Below are 24155 nucleotides of genomic sequence, written 5' to 3' on the forward strand. Positions count from 1 at the left end.
TCACACACACACACACACACATATGCACACACACACTTTGTACACTTTGGTGACTCATGCAGCCCAAACCTTCGAGTCAAATCCCATTTAGGTGGAGCTACTGCTTTTACAACGCAATATGTCTGATAACACATCTATTATTGAGTCCTTTGAACATTAAAGGATATCATTGACTTGCATTTTACTTTAACGATTCAATATTTCATTCAATCATGTTCCACTTATATCCAAGCTAAATGATTAGTTTAGTTAGTCAACTGAGAAATAATCTGCTATTTGAATAATTAAAAATGAATAAAGTAGGTTTTTCAAGCAAGTATTCTAAAGCTTGGGTGGATGCGGCATCTGACTTTTGAAAATCTGCTTTTCATTATGTGATAATGAACTTAGCATCTTATGGTTTTAGACTCAAACGGTTAAAACAAGTAAACTGATTATCAATAATTAAAATAGGAGTATTTTACATATTTCTGGATAATCCTGAAACAACAAATATTGCAGGTATATCTCTTTGCCATTCAGACATTTTACAGTGAATGTTTCGCTGCAGTAGCTGTCGTGTAACCTGTTGCGGCCTGATCCATGTAAACGTAAGGTCTTTGGGGTCATTGGCAGCCCATTGTCCCACAAGGAATGTTCCCAGTGTCTTCCACGGGGGAACAAAATATGTTTCCACTCAGAGATTTCCACAGCAACTCTGGTGTTGCGCAAAGGGAAAAAAGACCATCCGGGCTCGCCGGCTCTCGGGCAGGTAACATGCGAGAGGAGGTCAACGTGTGTTTGCCCGATTCAAACTGCAGCCATTTCCCACACTGCTTTCCGACTGAGCAGTGAAATGGACCATGCTTAACGCTCCCCTGCCTCTTCTCAGTCGGCTGATGCCATGGCGACATTTTTTTTTTTTTGTATTCTAGTCTGGATCAGTCAGGGAGAAGGCAGCTCCAGGGTCCAGTCAGTCTGGAGGTGAAAAAAAAGGGAAAACAGGAGGCTGTCGAAATCAGAGCCAGACAGCCTGGAATGTGGCCAAACCTTGGAATGAACAGTTCCTCACCCCCCCCCCCCCCACCGCTGTAAAGTGCCATATTTCTCCTTCTCTCTGTTTTCCTGCTGCACGTTTTTTCGCCGCTTCTCTCCCATGATCACCCCATTCCTCAGTCCACCCTCCAAATGTTGCCCTTTTACTTCCCTTCCCACCTTTCCTTCCACTCCTCCGTGCACACCTCCCACTCATGTGAGTCATTACCTGTATCATGATACCTCCGTTAGTTCATTTCAGACTGAATCGTCTCTCTCACGGTCATTTTTGTTCAACAAAGGAAAAGTTGAAAAACCATTTTTACAACATGTTCAGACATTTAAAAGGCATGTAACATGAGAATGGCAAATGATCTTTTGCTCAATCTGACCACTTTTTATCTCTTGATGAATGGTAATCGTGATCTTTTTATTTACAAGTTTCAAATTTGAAGGAAAACAAACGAATAACCGGACATTACTTCAAGCCTGTCCCACCCGAGCCCCTTACATACACATGAATATCAAGAAAAGACACCACAAAGAACCACAGCGTTTTAAAAAGAGACAACGACTGCTGCATTCTGTAATAACAAGTCCCCACTAATGTATGAATTATGTAAGGTTTTGTGTTGCTCTCTGACCGCATGTGTTCTTTTCAAGAGGAATCCTGCTGTTCTTTTCAGAAATGAATTAGCTGTTGAGAGGGGGGAGTCTTCCATGTCCTTTCCCGACACTTTCTGTCAGCACATTAAGCTCATTTGTAGAACTCTCTTGGATGTTCTTTAATACAAAATGACATCATAACCAAATGTGCTTTCATCCTATGATTTGTGTAAATTGTAATGAACATCCAGTGTACAGTGGAAGAAAGAGCTTTCCTCCATCCCACATGTAAAATAAATTTCTATTTCTAGAAAAGATACTTCTATCTAATGTGGTATCCTCTCCCTCTTATACAGTACAAACATGAAATGTAGCCTACAGTGGAAGTAGAAAGCAAACATTGAGCCATCAAGCAGGAATTCCAGATGTAATTCAGACAGGATGAGAACCTGCAAACGTGAAACAGAACAGGGTCTCTTCCCTCAGTACCCAGAGGAAAAACCTCTCTGCTGCCAAGCGGTCTGCCGGACAAAGCCATTCTTAGCCTGCAGTACCGCGGTTCCTCCAGCAGGGGGCGGAATATACACTTCTGTGGATTACAGAGTCAGACTAAAGGCCTTGAGGGAAGGAGACTCTTTCAGAATCTCTTGGTATCGAGCAAATCCACATCAGCTATCGGTATGTAACACAGGACAGGAGGTCGTTTAGATACTGACGTGACTCTGAATGCGTCACACTTGGGACAAACGTTGCAGCAGTGGGGACGGTAGTCTAGACAAGGAGGACTGGAGGACTGGAGCAAGAGGGGCTGTAGAGGGACTGCAGGACAACAGGAAGGACACTCGTAAATAATGAAGAAGGAATGGGAACTCCTCGTATGCAAGGTTTTTTCCTTGTGTAAGAACTGGACAAAGAAACACTCTCTGCCACCCACGCACACATGCGTAAACACATCACTGTGTGTGTTGAGGAATTCTAGCAAGAGATAGTGAACTACCGTCAACTAATAATGCACAAGAAGTCCCTTCTGGCTAAAACAAAGCAAATCTCACGAGCACAGCCGTCATAGAACACCTTATTTGAGGCTGCCTCTTTTTATAGCAACGTTTATATCACTCCCTCATCCCCAACGCCCTCCTACCCCCCCAGTCCCCCCTCCACTCCTCAAAAACACACAGAGAATTCACCCTCTTTCTCTCCCCCCTCCATCTTTTTCTCTCCTTTTCTCCTCCCTCTTCACCTCATCTCTCCTTCCCCACACAAGTCTTCTCTATTCAGTTAGGAGAAATCCAAGACATGCTGTCTGTCAGATATACATGATCCTTTGCCAACACACACACACACACACATTCTTGTGTAACTAACTTGGCGGCTCCTTGGGGGCAGTCGTGTAACATGTGGATCCAGTTAACACATATATAGCAACACACCAACAGTAGTTTGGTTCAGCAGAGCACATATTAAATACAAGGATATGTGGTAGCAGTGGGCAGCCAGGTGGAGGAGGAAAAATTAATCCGTTAAAAGAGTTCAACCAGTCTGAGCCAAACGGCAACCTTCATGCTGATAAATGAAGTCAACGCAGAAATGCTGAGAACTTTGAAGGTTAACTTGATGATTTAAAAGCAACTTAATATCTGTAGACCTCTTGTTAAAATGCCCACCTTAACATTGATGAATGTGTTTACTATCTGGAACATTTCTTTAGCTTATTTACCTATTCAAGACAGATGTACAAGGAAGTTGAATCAAGTGATAACATTTACCATATACTGAGCACGTAGCTGCTATGACCTTTCTTCCCTTGCAAGGAAATAAACGGAGAAAGACAAATTAGACTCAGAGCCTTTATTCTTATTTAACGATTGTCTGTGCAAAAACTTCCACCACAATATACTTGCACAAAATATAATTCTCATATTCCTTGCAAAATGTAAAACAATATGGTCAAACATAAACCGATGAATTAAGAATGTATATTGTGCAGTCCTGCAAGAAGTACATTTGTTAACAACATCTAAAAATATAGAAATATACATGTTTCTTGGATGTATTTAATGTAATATTTTCACAGGTTTGTTTTGTAATGAATCTAAAAACCAACAAGCCATATCTCTGCCCCTTTTTGGATTAGCTGCAGCCTGCGAGGCTGTGGGAGAAACTCACTTTGAGCTTCATGAGTGACGCCACGGAGCCTCGGCCCACATTTATACAGTCTGCGCTAAATGCTTAAGAATTACTTCTTGAAACAGCACAGGCATTTCCGTTCATCAGCTCGGAACATCTTGAATGAGACACTATCAAAGCTGTTGTTCATTATCCTCGAGGTGCAACCTACAGAACAGCCAGGAGCTGATCGACGGATAGTGACAGGTACATGAAAGTCACTGATGATGAGGTGATAAGAGATAATATTAAACAGGGACTGCTGCATTTGAACCCTGTTGTTGTTGTTGTTATACATGCTAGAAATGTTTGTGTGTGTGTGTGTGTGTTTGAGTTGGAAAGGAGCAGACAAAGACCTGCGAGGCTGTCCTTTAAATGGCCCATGTATCATGAGTGAGATTAGTGTCAAGAATCTCTTCTCTCTGTGGTTGACCTTGTTCCGCATTGGTGGTCCGTATCGTAGCTGGCCAGTTTGTCACAGGTATTCTGTATGTTCCTGCATGTGTGTGTGTTTGTGTATGTGTGTGTGTGTAATTGCACTGCGACTAACAATTGTCTTTATTATGAGGATTTTGTCCTCTGTAATCACTTGTTCTACAAAGCTGTGAAAAATGGAGGTTGCGGTTTCCCAAAGATCAAGGTCACATCATAAAATGTTTTGTATTGTTTGACCGTTAGCTCAAAACCATCACATCAATTTAATGTTATCTAAGAGAGAAAATCATCCCTTTTTAGAAGTTGAAACCATCAAATATAGCAGGAATTGACTAATTCGCTGCAGTTTGTTTGCATCTCTTGTGCATAAGTTCAATGGGTCCTTACTTTAATACAGATGAATTGACAAAGAAAATGAGCACCAAAGATATCTTTCATGGCAAGGAACGACAGATAAAGTAGGATAGATCGTCAAAAAGCATGAATTGCCATGAAGCGTCATGCAAAGAGAGAAAATGACTGGTTGTGGAGGCATTGATTTGCACAAAGTGATGGGCCGACGGAGGGGGCATTGAGAGCCAGAGGGGGACAAGGGGTCAAGGACAATAAACTCAGTCTGCAATTGCACATATCAGAGGGGGGGGGGGATAGTACCAGGTTCAGCGCATGTGAGCCAACAGCCCTGAGTGAAACTGACCCCTGCAGCAGCCTACAGCCTCATCTCCTCAGCCTGCAAAGAATCCAAACACACATTCATACATAAACCCACAGTGCAGGGAATGGCTGGATTGTATGATTTGTTATGTTTGAATTTGCCCTTCTATTGTTATATTAAATGCTTTTTTCATCTGTTTTTTATACTAGTTTAATTCAGAAAATTATTCATTTTTTTTCTTTTTCATCCGTCCAATCTGGACTGCTAATTTATTAGACTTTCATCACACAGCATCATCTCCTCACCTCTATCCCTCAGATGACTCAACAGTGCTTTGGTTTCCTTCCCATCACTCCCCCATCTGCTCACGTCTTTGTCTCTCTGTCCCTCCATCTGTCGAGCTCTCATCTTCTTCTTCTTCTTCTTCTTCTTCGCCCAAATATTCCCCCCTCTCTCCACACACATACAACCCTTCACTGTCCAGAATGCTCCTGCGTCATTTACTGGTCAAAACAATTACAGAAAAGGCACACATGAATTTGTAATGAGCGAGGAGAGAGGAGCAGGGGATTTCCCCAATAGAAACGGAGGCAGAAGAGAAAGAACGACAGGTAGATATGTAAGGGAAATAAAGAACACAGCAGGTGTTGTTATAAAGCTGAAGCAAGACAGATGGATTTAGAAAGAAGGTGGAAGGAGGAGTGAGTCGGTGCGGGGGTGTTACAGATTTCCAATTACCGAGAGAGAGGAGCCACTCCTCTCATCTGTTTCCCCAGGGATGAGGGTATAGATGGCAGAAAAGGAAGGATGCGAGGGGAGCAAACACAAAAAAAGAGGGGATGTGATTGTAAGTGAACAGAAAAACAAGCAATAGGTGCAGAGATGACTGAGGGGCGGATCAATACTGAGAGACGACACGGAAAGAGGTGGAGACTCGGGCTTGACTGTGGAGGAAAACCCTCAGCTGATTTCTTCCCACCCCCCAGATTGTTTAATATCACCGTATGTGCAAGCGCTGCTTTGTGCGAGGCAGAGAGGAGGTGACTGAGGGAGATGGAGCGAGGGGAGAGGAAACCGCTGCAGCACTTTGTTAGGCGGAGTGCACACAGGAGGGAGACAGAGAGAATCCCCCATTTTAGCTCAACAATATTACGGCAGTGCAGCGATATCTACAACAATGGCAGCCCAGCCCTCTCAGCCCTGTGCTATTGATCTAGTAGTAGTAACCCAATACACACACAGTCTGATGGTACTTTCAACCTGTCATTTGATTAATGCCTGTGGTTGTTTTGATATTTCAGACTTACAAATTATATTGTCACGTTCCTTCCCAATAACTCAAGTTGTTTTGGTAAATGTAATAATTGCTCCAAATTGGGTACTGTATCACCCACATACTGGTGATTTTGATTTTTAATAAATGAAGACATCTGTTTAAGTAATGCTAATAATGGCTTTTTGCATCTTTATTTATTCTTCATCTATTAGCCCCAGGCATACTGACTTACTAACCGGATCTCTTCTAAGACACTGCACCGGAAAGAGAGAGAGAGCAAGGGGGAGAGAGTGAGAGAGGGGAGGGGGAGGGAGAGTGAGTGATCGAGCAAGCGCAAGAGGGAGAAAGCCAAAGAGAGCGCACAGGAGAGCCACAAAAAGTAGCCAGAGCCGAGAGAACGAGAGAGTCGCAGGAGGAAGGGGGAGAATGCACGGCGTCTGGGTTACACTTCCTCGCTTGTATCCAGGGCCTTTGTGAATACACCATGGGATGCATCGGCTCCAGGACACTGAGTAAGCCCCGCTTCTCTTCCCTCGCTCATTGCGGACTAGATGGGGTTTGGGTGGGGGCGGGGGAAAGGATGAGCAGGAGGATGGCTGTCTTGCAGGAGTGAGGGTTTGTGTGGCGACTACATATGGATAGGCTTTGTATATGTGTGTGCGTTGGTTTGTGTGTGTGCGTTGGTTTGTGTGTGTGTGTGTGTGTGTGTGTGTGAGAGAGAATGTGCGAGGTGTTTGCTTCTCTTTCACTGCAGTGGATAAACAAGTTGTAGACTTCTGGTCACAGAAGCTGTGGGGGGGGAAAAAAAGAATCCAGGCAGGATGTCACAGACAATATGTGTTAAAATGTGCTTCTGTGTGTGTGTGAGTGTGTGTGTGGTTGCATCCCCCAACCTACCTCCTCCCTTCCCTCCTCCCAGCCCTTGATTTATGATACTGTTTGGCAGTATGTACATGTGTGTGAGTAGGAGGCAGAGAGAGGGGTAGGGAGGAGAGTGTTGGGGCTTATTTATAGGGTGGTATGGCTTGGAGAAAGAGAATAAAATGAGACCAGAGATAATGCCTTTGTCACAGGCGTTTGCCCAGTTTGTTATTATTTGCATGTGTAATAGGGATGGAGGGGGATGAAGAAACGAGCAGCAGGGGAAGAATTTCAGCGCAGGCGGGCAGGCAGGGACACAGGGAGGAGGGGAGGAGGATGGCGATAGAGGGCTGGGGGGAGAGGGAGGGGGGTAAATACGTGCAGGCGAGTGTGTATGGGATTGAGGGGACTTTTCAGGTGAGGATCCTCCTGGATAAACCCATAGATGATACATTAAATACTGCGACGGGTTGTATATATAGTCATGTTTTCGTTGTTACAGTTCAAATTCCCGCGTGTCTTGGTATGTAGCATGAATCATACTCAAGATAAAAATAAACAGACCTCCTTTGGTGTTAAATATTAATTGACCTCTTAGCACACCCAGCTCTTAGACATATTTGTGGCAGATCTGAACACATATTTTACCCCTCTCAGAAAAGTGCATAACCTTTCCAGAGGTCGTGCATGTCAAAGCCAGGTTACAGACAGGATCTCCATCGTGCATGAAGAAGATGTCATATTCATGGAGAGTTTATGAGTGCACATTCAGGAAGGCAGGTGCGACATGAATACAGCATGAACCGTGTTACAGAAGCTCAGGCAGTGCAGGTTGAAGTATTTGACTCATTGCAGCGCAGCAGAGAAGGTCAGGGCCCTTTGTCAACACTGAGGTCAACACAGGAGACCTGGCAAAGCCCAGAGACTCCAGCAGCTGGAAACACAAGGATTGAAGATGACAGAGGGCTTTTGAAAGGTGCCACATTATTCTGATTGGGAACCAGCTTCTTTTTGTACGAGTGATCAGAGAGGCTCAAGATTTCAATAGGGTTTCTCCAGCAAAAGCAGTTTATGATCACACAACACTGTGTAGATTGTCAGACACAAGTAGTTGAGGGTGTACATCTACTTAGGGGAAAGCAAACGTTGTCCCCAGCTGTGTGCACTGTAATCTAACGTGAATGTGCAAATAAACAGTTCTTAAAAGAAGGAGGATTAGGCGTTTCTGAGCAACTTAAATGCCACAAGTGAGCATCAGAATCAGCAGCAATTTGGGCAGATGGTGGTGTTTATATCCTGGGGGAGAATGGCTTTAGTGTGTGCTATTGATCGACCTTCTCAACTGCAGTCCACGCTGCCGATTGAAGATCAACAGGAGCAGCAGCCGGACTGAGTCCGTCTCTGTGCTGGAGTCGGCCTGATGTTTCTCTCTGGCCTCCGGTAACACAATCTCTCCCAGCGCCGTCACATCTGAGAGTGTGCTCCGTGGTCGGGCTGTGATTGCTGTTGTAGTGCGTTAAAAAAATCAAGCCAACACGTCCAGCAGGATGAGGAAGTACATACGACATTTTTTTCTTTTGTAATGAACAACAGGGGATGTGACAAACTGTGACATCTTTTTAGTTGTCATCGCGTACTTTCCTGGAGGGAAACCGCTTCGGCCTGCATATCATTTTATTATTTTAGACTCTTTTTACAAATAGAAAAACAGAGACTTGGTAATCATTAGCATCATTGCAATTGTTGCAGAGACTGATTCCTGCAGGCAGTGGCTGTAGGTGTTTTTGCTGTATGTGTGGGACAACTGCTTTTTTAAATTCAGATGCAGTTGGAAAATAAGGGCCCGCATAAATACAAGGATCGAAAAAGAAATCACAAAACAATTCCATTAGTTAACTATTAATTTAAAAAGAATATCCTTGGTGATAAACATTTGTTGCAGCGCTTTGTTCTCCCCCTCAGAGCGCAAAAGGCCCTGAGAAGCAGTCGATGTTTTGCACACACTTTTTGTCTTCCCAACATCAGCGAGGAAAAGGCAATGAGACCTAGAGCAGAATAACTAGAGTCAGTGACTCAGCTTGTGTGTGCAGCACACAGCTTATGCCTCATTGAGAGCCCATTTCCACTCTGCCAAACACAGGGTTAGTAATTCTGTTACAGCGCCGGGATGTTGATCACAATGCTAGACGTGGTGTTGATAATGCCTTTACCCATAATTGTGCTAAAAGCTTCACATCAGAAGCATTTTTCCATTATCCAGTTACCACGCCGCTCTATACCGGTGGAGGAAATCATTAATCAATCTATAATTTAGGGCCTGTGTTCAGAGTGAACATAACTGCTATGGGTCAGGCTGCAGTGGTGACATTCCAGTTATAAATATGGGACATTATGACAACCCTCAGCTGTGGTCTCTACGCAGACTTTCCTTTCCCTTTCTCTAAGTTAGCCCAGGTGAGGTACCAAACTGCTTACAGATCAATAAGGACTGACAGTTACGTTTGTGTGTGTGACTAATTGTTTGTGTATGTATCTACTTACTGAATTGATCACTCACACAGTGTGTTAACTATTGAGTGTTAAAAGCTAATGTTTTTGTCAATATTGTTGTTATTTGTTATTTGATCAGATAGTACTTTACGTGTATAAATATCTCCCATTTTAGAAAGAATTGTGTGTTTAGACAACATTTAACTGTGTCTTCTTTTATTAATTTAATTTTAGGAACAAACTAGTTGGTTTAATCAAGAGATACCTAGTTTCCTCACAAAGAATTGCACAAAAGTACCACTTAAAATCTTATGTTAACCACGTCTCAGATGTAAATAACTCAGAATAAAAAAAACCTATAAACGATGGATGGATGGATGAATATATAATATTGGCATCATAGAAAAAAAGGATGAAATCAGTTCCCAGCTTGAGTGTTCAAATGCTCTTGAGTATGTATCTATGTGTTCACGCATGGATGCATATTATCTCACTCCTGCAGCTATATTTATATGAACCGAGGCCCACATGTGGGTGTGAATGTGATAAATACACATTATGCTTCACCACTTCGCCCCTTTTCTCTTTTTGATGCTGCATTACAGACAGCGATTCCACGTCATTCGATATGAAACACCCCCACCGACATTGTGTCTCCGCCAAACATCCAAGTCAACAATTGATACCATGTCCTGCGTTTGCCAGTTTGCTGTCATCCTGTAAACTGGAGAAATAGCCAACTAGGATAGAGGCTGTTTGTCCAGGATGGAAAAGCCTTGCACACATAAACACATTCAAGGCGAATGACTCAGTGATGTAGTACTTCAGAGACAAGGAGGACCCGATGACCCTTACCTGTGTGGGTGTTTTACATGTGTGTGTATGTATGTGTGTATATACCCATGGACATGTAGCACATAAAGCAGAATAGGGTTCCTAGCTACAGATTTATGTGAGTGCCTCTTTGTCATGTCAACTGTGTGCTAAATGGTTTGCGTTGTTGTGTGAAGCCAGGTAACAAGCCTTATGGGAGGCGAACAGATTGAATGTATATGCATGTGTGCTTTCCCTTGCACACACAATTTTCAGCATGCATATGGAGAGGAAATAAAAGGCCTTTGTGTGGAAACACTATGGCAGGCGTCCCTCTAAACAAAGTGACTTAGAGTCCGTTATGAAATTGGAAAATAATAATAATACAATCTGATCCATACGATTGTGTGTATGTGTGAATTTGCGGATACGCTCCACAGCATTAGTGTGCAACCATGCTGGTTGTCTCTGTGTTATCTGTAGCTACTAACCACTTCAGTGCTGATGAACAGAAAGACCATGTTCTCAAAGACGGGAAGGCTCCCGAAAGCTGAGGAGCAAGAAAATTAAGATTTCCTGCTGCTGAAGACCGAAAGTAACTGGTTGACTTCGTAGACTATTGAATATTCCAAGATACTACACGCTGTAGATCTTTAGGCTGTCAGTGCACGAATGACTGCTGTGACCTTCTGACCCTGCATTAGTGATAAAGATCTGCACAGGATGGCAGCCACAGTCATGCCTGTAACAGAGGAACGAGGCGTGTCAGGATTGCCAACGACAGGGGCATGTGGATCGGAAATGTCATTTCGCCGAGTCAATGGCAGCAACTCATGTCCCTGCGTGTGCGTGAATTATGGGTTCCCCTAACCCTAACCATCTGGGTCCTCTGGTCCTCAGCTGTCGGCTGAACTCTGGAGCTCCGTCACCCGACATCTGCGCATATCGCTGCAAGAGGGTTGCTATTCAAAACCGGTGCCCCATCGTGGCAACCAGCCCCACTGCAGCTGTCATGGTAAACAAGCACCCAGCTTAGTTCCTCTGCGCTTTTGCTGCAGGGCACCGGGATGTACAAAAGGACGGATGACTCTCAAACGCTTCCCACTCCAGCGGTAGTTGTCACGCCACTGCATTCGGAGCCGGAGTTGACAGTGCAGCCGCTGCAGATCTTTGGTTGTTCGACACGCACGGCCGCTCCCTCCTTTTTTTCCCTCCTCCATCACCCCAGCCCTCCCTCCCTCCCTCCCTCCCTCTTTCCTTGACTCCTTCCCGCTCCTTCTCCTCTGCTGAGCTAAGCCTGGCTCCCCTATGACCGCAGAGGGGGTATCCAGAGCCGCACCGCTGTGTGCGCGGGAGGGGAGGGAGGGAGAGCGCCAGGGGGGAGAAAAGCTGGCTCTCTCTGGTCATGTGCTCTGTTGTTGTTGCTGCTGCTGTTTCCTCAAGGAGGCATCCTGCGTGTCTCCTCAGAAGCTGCTTACTGTGCTGCTGAGAGCTCTAGAGCATCACCTTCTCACGACTGCTGAACCGTCATCTACGCAGAGTATAGACAACTGATCACGGCGGGATATTTAGGCATCCAACCCCCGTCGTGGCTCACTTCACAAATAGCGCATGCTTTGATGTAAGATTATATGCAATACAAATGTACACAAACTGTGTTTAACGTTTCTGGTCCATCGCTGAGCAAAGGAGGGAGGGCTTTTCCAATATGATTTGTAGCCTACTACTGCTGTGTGCAGCAAAATCTTGACACACTGTGACTAGTGTGTGTGTGTGTGTGTGTTAATGAATCTACTAATTGGCTGAACAAGGCAAAAGGATGCAGAGGGGAGAGATAGAAAGCTAAAGAAAGGGAGAGACACAGAGAAAGAGAAGAGGCTTTGTGTGTAACAGTTTGCTGCTTGAGGCCCTAAATATGTGGCTGTGCATTTACATTCATACGAGTTGTGTTTGCAGGGCAGATTTTTTTCACCCAGATCGGAGAGAAATCTGGGACACTCTCCCCCGCCCAGGCACAGAAGGAGACATCTCTCTAACTGATATCAGCCCATAAGTAACCGCCTCACACCGCACTCCACAGTGCCAAAAAATCAAAGATGCCCTGCTAATTGTTCTGAGGTCTCCCAGAGTTCATTTTGAATGGGGAGAGTAGCGCTTGAATTTGTGTGCGTCAACCAGCTGCGATGCGGTTGTTGCATCATTACTGCCGTTCGGGTGGCGACCACCTGCTGATCCTATTTTTCAGGAATACTTTACTCACCCTCACCCTGAGAAACTCTCAGCCTACACTATGCAAGTAGATGTTCAGAAGAACATGGAGCACAAACAACATCTAATGCTACTGCCTTTAAACACAATTAAAACGCCTCCTAGACTGTAAAAAGCTCAATTGGCAGTGTTGCTGCCGTTTGCTGGATGAGATTTGCTCTTGGATGGTGTAACTTGTCACAAGTTAGGTTGCTTTAAGTAAAGCACATTATGTGTGCAAAATAGCTTGGATTGAATTTCACAGGAAACACATTTCTTCCCTATCAGGCCCTAACACCAGTAAACAAATGCATGTTTGTCTCAGGAATTTAACAATTCTGAACCGCTGAAAATAGAACACCTCTTGAACCTGAGCGCCCACACATTGCAGGAACCACCAGATAAGTGAAAATGTTAAACATGTAGCAACATAATCATTCAACATCCAACCCCCATAACGGGAAGATGCCCGGCTCAAAGCTCAGGATAACCATTTCAACCCGAACAAACCCAATTCCATCACCAAGAAAACAAATAAATCAATATGCATGGGGGCATGATCTCAACACCTCGACAACCAAACTCACTTATCCAGCAACCAAAGCATGTAAGGAAAAGCAAATTGAATATAAACGTCACTTTATAAAGCCATACCAATAAATTACATTTAACCTTAGCTGAGAGTTGATCAACATTTTTGATAATAGCTACTCCAACGTCCCTGGTTCACTTTTGAGTCGATGTCCAGCGTGTGTTCTTCTGCTCGAGCGTTTCCTCTCTGTCTCCAGAGTCTCAGCCTTCCTTGTGAAAACACAATCTATGTCTCCATCTTCTGGATGCTAGACATTACATTAAAAATATCGCGTTTTGCATTTGACCTCCTTTTTTAAAATTTATTAGGGAAATTGACCTGGGTCATTTACAACCAAAAAGCTATTTTTATTAGTCAGGGGAAAAAACAAGGATCGCTACACAAAGTGGGTTGAAGGAAACTGGGTCAAACTAAAAAGAAAACTGGTTCAAAATAAACCACATGATCAGTCCTAAAAGTTAACTCAAATGTGTGTATTCCATTTCAGAGACTGATTTATGACAAGACTCCAGGTTTGAGAACTATAGTTACGGCACACATGAAGCAAGGTGGTCCCTATTCGCTGGCACATCCTGTCACTGTGCGAGTAAAAGGGGTCAGTTTCTGGAATGAAGTCCATCCCTCGTCTCTGCCCTCGCGGTGATCCGACGCGACTGGATGGAGTTCAGAGAGAAGGGCAAAATCTGAGAGCACAACAGAGACGGACCGGAGCTGATGTTTCTGAATCACTGTGTCAGTGGGTCACAGGCATCACTGGACATCCAGGGTGCCAACGACTCGGTGTTTCCTCAGAGCAGAAGAGGATTCGCTCGTGGTTGCCAAAAGTAGCTGTGATTGGCTCAGCGGGACACGTGCACACACACGCACACACACACGGAGACACAAGGAGCGCCTCCACAGGAGCGAGCCCCTCCAGGAGTCGAACACACAGACCCTCTCATACAGAGAGCAGCTACCTTAGAGACTTGACGCTGTGTTTAAACTCAATTACCAGTACAGTCTCGCTAATTAAACCAATTTTTTAATTAGGGTTTGGACAGCCCAGGAAAGAGGAGCGATAATAACGTTCATTTATCCAACGTCTACTTCAGAGAACTCCCATCTGCAGTTTGCTGGTGGATGGGTTTGTGTATGATCTGCTACTGACTCCTTGCAGTGGATTATTAAGGCACATGTGGTTGACATGTAGAGGGAGTTCATTAAAGAGAGACTTTGGTGATTAGACTCTACAGGAATGATCCCCTGGAGTCTAGATCCTGGTGGTGGATTAGTAAAGCCTGCAAGTAGTCAAAACATTTGAATCAGTTGGATTATTCGCCACGATGAAGTTAACTCAGTTAAAAACTGGTTCATATATTTGACCAGTAAATTATAGATGGATTTATTTCTGGTTATTGTGCAATACTAAAGAGAAAGTGGGAGAGAGACACAAGAGCAACATTCTCTAATGTTAAAGTATTGTTAGGGCAATAAGGGTAGAGGATAGAATGCTAAATGTAGTAACTTTTACAGGAAAAGAAGAATGCATGAGATGATTGACCCAAAAAAGGGAGAACATGAGAGAGAAGATCCCCAAACGCGTTGTGAATGATAGGCCAGTAAACAAATGTAATTCTTCCCTCTTCTCCCCCTCTGTTCTCTTTTCCTCTCTACCCTGCTGTCAGCGGGAGATGGCGTACCTGTCCAGAAGGATGGGGAGCAGGTAAGAACTCAGTTGTCATTCTGGCTAACCCCTGTGGTTGACTTCCTTTGACGGGTTGGACTATCAACTCCATCCGAGGAACCAACATGGCTGCGGATTTAAGCAGCTCACCTCGCTAGCTGTCTGTCACTCAAGGTGCCAGTGCTTATGCTCGTAGATTAGTCTAATAGAAACACGTGTCATTTCAATGTCAGCCGCTCAACTTCCACTACACCTCCCCCTCCCCACCCTTTCGATAGGGAGGCGTAGCTGGAACCCTGAGCAATCCTGGTCCGGGTTGTATGTCGCTGCTAAGAAGTCTGTGGCTTGCTGCGTAGAGTCACTGCTCAGCGCCGGTTCAAAGCCGAACAAGACATGCATCACTCTCTCTCTCTCTCCAACGTCCTCCTACACACCATTACTATGTCCTTCTACCGCTGCTCTCATTTTCACTCGTCTTTTCTAGTCTCCTGCTGCTCTGCTGATCCCGTGCTTTATAACAGATCCCAGGTGGGGGGAACCATTCCTGGACCTGGAGAAATCTTTTTCAATTTAATTATGCACCGTTCCCCAGAATGCCCTCCTGTCCACAAAAACCAACCACACACACACACACACACACACACACACACACACACACACACACACACACACACCTGTGTGGTTGGGCTATTGGAAAAAAACAAGAAAAGCTGCTTCAAGAGGCCCAGCTCTACAACTCGAGTGTGTTAAATCTCTCATCAGACCCACTCTTGTGGAGAGAGTGGAAAAGAGAAAGGGAGCGACAAATAGAATTACAAAGGGAAAGAAGTGAAGAGACAAACAGGAAGAGGCGGATATCGAGTAACATGAGTTATTTGGACACACTGCATGGTGGAGATAAAACACACGGCGAGTTGGTCCTTCAGCGTAACACAACTTGTTCTTTACATTTAATGGCCGGTTGATCAGCAGTGACAAGTATTACAGTGACTATTAATTCAAGCATTGTTTTGAGGCACGGAGGGGATGAATAAAACCATGAATCATAAAGCCCAAACCCCAAAATCAGAGCTCAGAGGAAGGAGTTTGACATTTTAGGAAATGCTCTTCTACTTTCTTGCAGAGAATTACATCAGAAGATTGATACCACTTGGCTTAGCATAATAACTTAAAAAAGGTTAATAACTAGCCTGTGCTAACAGAACATCTAAAGCTCACTAACTAATATGCTACCATTGATCTGTTTTTTTGTTGTGGAGGGATTTCATGCAAACCTTTTCTCGATCCAGCTTGACAGGCAAAACATGAAGAAGGCTTTTTTTGGGGGTTGAAAAAAGTAGACACACACCTACACATATATTGTCTCTCTCACTCAGTGTTTGTTTCGGCTGGCTTTCAGTGTTTTGAGACTCATTCATTCATAGCGTATTCACTCTGCCACTCATAACCGAGCAAGTATACTGATCGCTGTTTAATCCCCCCTCCCCTCCCTTTCTTGCCTTACTCGTACCTGGAAAATCCTGTGTATCCGTCTCTCTTCCCCTCTCACATGTCGTCATTTCTCTTCCTCTACACGACCGATGAGTTGTTCCTCCTCTGTCCATCTTCTCTTTGTCTTCACACTTCTCCTCCCATGCATGTTCTCTCTGTCTTATCCCTGTCTCACTCTTTGCCGCTCCGTCCTTCCCTATACCTTCCTGCTTCTCTTCCTTAGCATGGACGTTCAGAATTTTCATGGGAGGGAATCAATGTAAGTGTTGTGACATCATTCTTCCATCTTTTCATTCTCTATCTATTTCACCTGTTTTTATTTAACTCACCCTTTAGTCAGGAGCTTTTTCCTCCTCGGCCTTACTATTTTGGTGTATTTTAGTTGGACACGGTAGTGATCACAAGCAAAATGGCTTATTGGTCCAGAATACAAAAGTAGATTGTTCACTTGTAATCCAGATTTAGGTTATGCAGATTGAATATTTGGTATTAACGCAACATCTCCATCACCTGTCTCCACTCACTCCTCTCCAACACACACTGTCTTAATGTCTTTGTGTGCCTTGTCACACGACCCATACAACCCTTTTCTCCGCGCTTTCTCCCCCTCCTCCATTCCTCTCTCTTCTCTCCCTCTAGCTGTCTATGGAAGACACCACGTCAATCCTGCCTCGGCTCAAGAGGAACTCAAATGCCTACGGCATCGGGGCTCTGGCTAAGTCTTCTCTGTCAGGTGTGTCAGGTGTGTGTCTGTGCTGTAACTGGTAAACCGACCCCATGTTGGCTCTGCCCTGAGTGGGCGCTGGAGTCAGCATGGTACCCAAAACGGGTTTCCCTCTATCACATCCTCTCCTCTGACACTCGTCAATGGCTCCTCCTGAGTCATTGATGTAAAGAATTATTCCTGAAAACAAGAGACACACACACACACAGTCGCTGCATCATTACACGGCTTGTTGCTCTGAGAAAAGGTGAGTGGTGAGTGGGTAGTGTAGTTTTCTTTGTTGAGTGGTTGTGAAACTGTGTCGTCCTGAATTCGTAGGGATGTTTTGAACCGTGTAAAGTGCTGTGTTGAACAGATTTCAGTGCAGTCTAGTGCAAAGTTTCTGGCTAATCCAGCCGTGTTCTGTAGTGAAGTTTATTTGAGTGCTGTGTAATGTATTGCAGTGCAGCTGCCATACAGTCTGGTGTTGCACAGATTTGTCCCATAATTTATTCAATGTTTTCATGAATCTCATATCAATTTACTATTACGACTCCCTGCTTTGATGGTCGCAGACTGATTTGAGAAAAACAACAACTGGGGATTGACAGTACTCAATCATGCGTCATCGTGTGTTGGTCACATGAAATATGGCGGACAGTCATTACGCTGTTGTCAGCGTGGTTGCAGGAAATTCCTTTAATCTTCAAGAGATGCCCTGCAGTCCTGCAGGGTTTGCATGAGTCAAGTTCTGAGACAGGCAGAAAGGAGAAAGAGAGAGAGGTTTTCTGCTTACCCAGCGCAGCTTAGCAGAGGTGTGAAAGTTATTATGCCAACAAGCCAACCTCTCATTATTTATGGCAAGGAACATTCTCACCCCAATTAACCTATTCCATCCCATGATACACCTCTGTCAGACAGGACACATAAATTCCCTCCTCTCCTCGTTGTAGCCTATACAAAAAATGGCTTTCATGTTAAACACACAAATGTCCCCCGCAACCTTTCGTCATTTAGATACAATTTTGATAAACTGTCCATTTTCATCCTCCCACACCAGGCTAGCCTCCTTGCTATCCATAGTTCCATCAACGATCACAGCATCCGTGAACAAACACTTGATAACATATCTGATGTCCGTCCCTCCCCTTTCTTTCTCCTTGTCCATTCACCACTTTGCCTCCCATCCACTAAACCTGCTGCATCACCACGGTCCCCCCACATCAACCTCTCATCCTCATCCTCCTCCGTCTCCAACAGGCGTGAGCCGCACCATGAAGGAGAGAGTGACCAAGCCCACAGCCATGGCCCAGGGTCGTGTAGCTCACATGATTGAGTGGCAAAACTGGAGCATGACCACGGTGGGCGCCGGGGGCGTCCCGCTGCCCCGCATCACCACCCAGGAGCGGGAGAAGGAGCGGCGGCTGGAGAATGACGCCTACAGTGACCTCAGCGAAACAGAGAAGGAGGCTCGTTTCACTGCAGGTGGGAAACGCCGAGGCTCCACGGTGCTCCTGTTGTCTGCAGAGTCATGAGCTTATAGGAATCTAAATATGACTTTGTAGGATAGACGCCAGTTATTCAGCTATCTTGATATTATGCAGGTGTTTTCGGTGATCCTGGCTTGTCCTCTTATATCTTGACCTCAGGTATCCTGCAGCAGTTTGCGATCTCTGAGGCGACGCTGCTGGCCTGGACATCGATGGACGGGGAGAGCCCGCGTTCGGGCTCAAACCAAGGCAGCATGGCTCACCTGAGTGAGCTCAACCAGGAGAGCATCAACAGTCGAGGTAAAGGACTACAGAGAACCTCTAATGTGAATGCGACTGAAAATCAAAGTTGCAGAACAATCTATACGTGTCCCTGTAAGCTAAACTGTATTATAAAAAGTCATACTAAGAAAATGTACTATAGGTATAGGGAGCAGTTACGAAAAGTAAAGCAGTATTATTAAAGAACGTAAAGTTCAAGGTGGTCGTTGCACAGCAGAATGTCCTTTGTTGGTGTTATTTTGTCATATTTGAATAGCTAAGGAAGTACACTGTATGCAGGATTTAATGTAGGAAAGGATGACTACTTTAGGTGCAGTTGGGTTGTTGAATATAAAACATATTTTTTCCCCTGATCATATGTATTGTATATTAATCTGAGCATCTGTCAAATAAATGTAGTGATATAAAATGTGTTGTTGTCCAAACAGAAGGAGAAGTTGAATGAAAGAAATATGAAGATTAAATAATAAATGAAAAGACTCAAGCGAGGTATAAGTAACTCTGAATTGTACTTTCTGGTGTAGTGCTTGAGCAAATTAACTTTACTTCAACAGACATACATTCTCTTATCTATGTATTGAGTGAAATATGTAATAGTATATATGAAATGTGTACATTATAATACACATCCAGGCAGCGTTAAAACAGCTGTGAGCTTCTGTGTGGGTGGAGATTCACAGCTTGCAGTAAAGCATGTGTCATGTTGCTAAGTGATGGGAACACACTGTTCCAGCTCCTCTCTCCAGCCCGGAAGGGAAGCTCATTATCAATTTCAAATTTCCAACATGGCCTGTTGCAAGGTACACTTACACTGTATCCGTAAGTGAAACAATTTTGGATATTTCTATTTCACAACACTTCTACTGCAAACCTCTTTTCATGAAGTCAGAGGTGAAGAAAAATTACAATGAGCGTGTTGTTGCTTATTAGAGGAGATAAATCTCCATTAGAATAATTCTGCTGCATTGATGGATTTCCATCAAGGCAGAGGGAGGTGAGCCGGTGTTCAAACTGCATTTGTTACGTCTGGCTGCTGTTTTAACACTCACTCAGCCAACCTGGATGTTTTCTCTTGTTGATCTTGTTGATTTAGCTCCCAGCTTACTCTGCTCAGCGGGCCAGATCAGATTGAAATGATGTGCTTCAAACTCTTCTCATTGTATGATAACAGCTGAAATCATGTTGCAGAAAATGTTGGTCATTAGAGGCAAAATGAAATGTTATTGATTTGCCTGAGCTAAAATTTGTGGTTTAACTCTGAGTTACAAACAAACATCAAAGGGACATCAGGTTTTCCCTGGGTTTATATTTATTGACATTATGAATCAGGATGATTTTCTATATATTGTGCTTTTTGCTACTAAAAAAATGTGACCAAACCATGTAAAATGCAACCAACCCATAAGTAAACAGTACCTCTAATAGCAACTGCTGCCTTCTCCATTTTCTTCCAGATCAGATATTGCACCACTCCTCAGCAGAGGTGTGGCCTCACACATACGTCGCCCAGGGCCACTACTGCCTCTCTTCCTCCGATGCCTGGGAGCCGATCAACAACGACCCGTCGGTCGTGACGTCTCCGCCCGTCGGCTCCTACGTCACGGGGCCTGACGGGTATGACGGGCAGACTCGGTTCCTGACGCAGCAGCAGCAGGAGCAGCAGCTGACTCTCCAGCAGCAGAATCAGCTACAACAGCTGCAGCAGATCCAACAGATCCAGCACTACCAGCAACAGCAACTCCTGCAGTACCAGCAACAACAGGTGGAGTCCCACTTCTTTGTAGTGTAGTGCAACACATGAGAGATAATAGATGAGAGAGTTGAACTTTAGAATGTGAGCATGTTTACTTTTACTCATAATGCAAAAACGTAATGAGTCGGGAAGGTGTGCCATTTCAGAAGCCTGTGTGTTAAAATTCCTGCACCTCAAATTTGAAGATGTTTTTTGTCCAATACAATATTCTAGAATATCAACTAGAGGCCGAGAGTTGAGAAAAAAATATTTTTTTATGTGGTTCAATAATTGACTTTGGAAACAATACGTTTACACAGCAATATTGATTTAGTTTTCCACTGGTTCTTTTAAGCGCATTGATTTATTATGGCTAATAAAACCGTCTACTTTCTAGGTCCATAGTTTTCTTTTCTTTCCTAGAAAGGAACTGATATATGACTTGAAATAAATAATAAGATTCCTGGAAAGAAGAATGTAATTTGGTAAATATATGATGTGCGTAAAAAGTTGTCGCTTAAAAAGACGTAGGAAGATGTAGCGCATTAATTGTACTTATATAGGCTCTTATCTATAGCGAGATCTCTAACTCCTCCTCCCTGGTTTAAGTCGCTGGAGCACAGGCTGCATAGTGCCAACCACTCGTTGCAAGCGACGCCCAACAGCACCATCCACAGCCTGGTCCATTCCGCTCACCCACCACTGGTGGATTTGTGGAACACGGGGCAGATGGAGGCCTATCAGACGGACGCCGGCGGCTACATCGGTGTGGCGGCGGTGGTGGAGCCGAGCCTCTGTGTTCCCTCTGCAGAAGATATGGGAACAGAGCACTCTCCGCTACTGGAGAAGCAGGAGGAAGAGGAGTTGAAGGTGAGGGGGGCTATCATATATTATTACTTCTTTCATCTGTGAAGTGGAAAGCACTGTAAAATACCAAATTGGAATTTCTACGGCGGTGTATGTTCAATTTACTACAAATGATGTATCCTTTATTACTTTTCAAATGATTCCCCAAAGATTTTCAGATTTAATTCCCATCATCTAAGGGTTTGGGTTCCGTTCAAGTCATGCATGTGAGGTACGATTGATTAATCAATTAAGCAAGGTGCAGCAGTAGAAAGTGAACACTAAGTGTATTAGGGGTGTACTTTGTGCATACAAAGGAAACAAACTGAAAGCATTTTACAAAGTGTTGGGTATGGAAAAGGTGGCCATTTGATTATGAAGTTGCATTTTGAATATTATAGGGTCTTATTTTTGGAGCTCGGCCCGTTCTTCCCGGCTTCGACTGGGATTTTGTTGATTGACCGTTGTTTTTTTTAAATCTCTTTTTACTTGTGAGCGCATTTTCATCACAATCACCTACATTTTCAACTTGGATGGATTAACCATGTCAAGGTGTCTTTCCTAGTTAATCCTCATAGTCTGCTTGTGGCCTGTACGATGAAGATTTAGATTTTTGGTCTGTTGGCAACAATGTCAATAATATGAAACTTTCTGTTAATAGGCTAAAACGTGCACACTCACCAGTATGTGCCCTTACTTGAATGACATTGGTTCATTAGTCATGTTTACTTAAACCTCCTGTGTGCCTCTTTCTGTCCTGATCAGGAGGATGAGATGACACTGTGCATGGAGCCAGAGTTGGCCTCGTTGACTCCGCCCACGCAACAAGGGGACGCCTCTGGCGGCAGTAGTCCGGGGCAACCGCCGGCAGAACCAATCACAGAGCGGAAGTCCTCCGACGTCCCCTCCAGCCTCGTTCAGACGCTAGAGGATAAGGACCAGGCGGAGGGGCAGGGTCCCGCCGCTTCCATGGCAACCAACTGAGTACCTGGGTGTCAACAGACTACTTATTACAAACTGACAAGAGAGTCGGCCAGGAATGAACGTAATAATATATATATTAAATATATATATATTAATCTGTTACTTTTCAGGTATCACAAACCCAACTATTTGGTTGCGAGGGGATTTGGTGAGGATTCGATTTGGAGATGGACACGTAATGAGACAAAAACTAATGCAAACAAAGGACATTTATTTATTTGTAAGCCTTACATCCCAAAGTCACAATGGAAGGGACGAGTGAGGACAGAGAAACTGAAGAGGAGAGGGAGGAGAAGGAACGGGAGCACTGACTGACCGAGACATTTCCACAAGGAAAAGGAAACCACGTTGAGATGAAGACGAGGAGAAAGGAAAAGTGCATGCTTTTTACAAAGACAAGTAACATGACCCTGTCATCGCTTACAATAATAAAACCTACCATAATAAAACATTATAATAAGAATAATTTTGTAATAAAGCAAAAAAAGAACAAGCCTATGTATAAGTGTATGATAAGATATCACGGTTTTCCAATGGGGGAACAACTCTGTTTACAGCTGTTACTCAACATATTAGATAGAGTTTAATTGAATTATTTTCCCTGTTGCATCAAACACATACGGTATGATTTTAAAATGGCAACCCAAACTATTTCACGTTATTCTAAGAAGAAAACGTCGGCACCCTCTAAAAATACACATGATGTTTGTGGCACCAAGTTGCCCGCGGCACACCAGACAGGCCCGTCCTGCCGACTGCACACACTAAACTGCACAGATAAGGATTGTACTGTAAGATAGTGTGCTTCCTACGGCATATCTCTGTATGCATGTTTCTCCAGATCACTATGGAGTACCTGTACTATACAGCACCGTATAGACTTTGCACTTAACCATAGTACCCGAGGCCACGGTGGGCCTGCGGTGAGAAATAGAGCGAATCTCTTCTTGCACTGATGCAATCCAACAGATCAGAGGTTGCCTTTGGACTGTCCCACTCAGACAGCCAAAAACCGAGCCGCTCGACAACACGGACCCTCAGCTGCTTCTCCCTTAGAAGTACGTAGCCGAGGAGGACAACCACCATTTGAATGTACCGGAAGTAACGTGGCCGTACATGAGCGTTTGTTTTTGATGTCTCCCCCGCGGTCCACACGGGACGGGAGTATTTCTTTAGGAACAAACAAGTCTTTCAAATGTGTGGGAGGATGCTGTTGAAAATGGATTCAATGCTGTCTGCAACACCACACACACACGCACACACACACACACACACATGCAGACACCCAGAAATATCTAAATTGTAACCAGCAATAGACCGGCAAACCACTGGCTGCCCAACAAACCAGTGTCAGCTCTGTCGTATAGATGTAAATATTCTGAGTATATAAAAATCGCCTCTCAATCACAGTCACAGCTATTCTAGTGCAGTATAAGTTCTTTATTTTTTTACACCTCTCAGTCCCACTTTACTTTGGGACGAAGCTTAAGATTTAGGCCTGAATTTAGTTTTTCTAACCACTACACAAAGACAAATGAAAAGGATGAATGTTTGAGTATTTTATCCGCCGGGGGGGAAACAGAGACGGAGCGGTTTCACAGGAGGAAATTACAGCCGGTGTGCTGCTCAATCAGCCAATCAGGGAATAGAACGGAAGACTGAGATTGACGACTTGTGCCGTACAGATCGGTGTCTTCCTGCTCATTGTGATTACTGTGAAGCAGCTGCCTGGAGTGTGATAGTGATTCTAATGTGGTTTAAGGAGCCGTGCTGTCATTCGATTTTTTCTTTCACCTGAGTAAGAATGCA

At 44.2% G+C, this 24155-nt stretch overlaps 1 protein-coding gene across 4 annotated transcripts; it reads left to right on the forward strand.

The window, feature by feature from the left end:
• Window positions 1-6458: 6458 nt before the first annotated feature.
• On the forward strand, window positions 6459-24093 carry fam131bb (family with sequence similarity 131 member Bb). 4 transcript variants are annotated; one of them, XM_037453406.2, is made up of 9 exons: window positions 6459-6664; window positions 14820-14857; window positions 16533-16568; window positions 16949-17051; window positions 18273-18497; window positions 18662-18802; window positions 20239-20546; window positions 21126-21386; window positions 22128-24093. In XM_037453406.2, exons 1-9 carry the CDS (start codon window positions 6637-6639, stop codon window positions 22344-22346), a joined length of 1359 nt encoding a protein of 452 aa, XP_037309303.1. In that variant the 5' UTR covers window positions 6459-6636; the 3' UTR covers window positions 22347-24093. The 4 variants fall into 4 exon arrangements, with proteins under 4 accessions (XP_037309303.1, XP_037309304.1, XP_037309305.1 ...); XM_037453407.2 differs by having other exon boundaries at window positions 16949-17042; XM_037453408.2 differs by lacking the exon at window positions 16533-16568.
• Window positions 24094-24155: the final 62 nt, after the last annotated feature.

This window comes from Pungitius pungitius, chromosome 11, assembly GCF_949316345.1.
Source record: "Pungitius pungitius chromosome 11, fPunPun2.1, whole genome shotgun sequence".
Taxonomy (NCBI): Eukaryota; Metazoa; Chordata; class Actinopteri; order Perciformes; family Gasterosteidae; genus Pungitius; species Pungitius pungitius.

Excerpts from the sequence above, each read along its gene's own strand:
- fam131bb (XM_037453406.2), top strand. The coding sequence starts at position 6,637 with ATGGGATGCATCGGCTCCAGGACACTGA. Across the intron at positions 6,665-14,819 it reads CATCGGCTCCAGGACACTGA|CGGGAGATGGCGTACCTGTC; the intron begins GTAAGCCCCGCT and ends CCCTGCTGTCAG. Across the intron at positions 14,858-16,532 it reads TCCAGAAGGATGGGGAGCAG|CATGGACGTTCAGAATTTTC; the intron begins GTAAGAACTCAG and ends TCTCTTCCTTAG.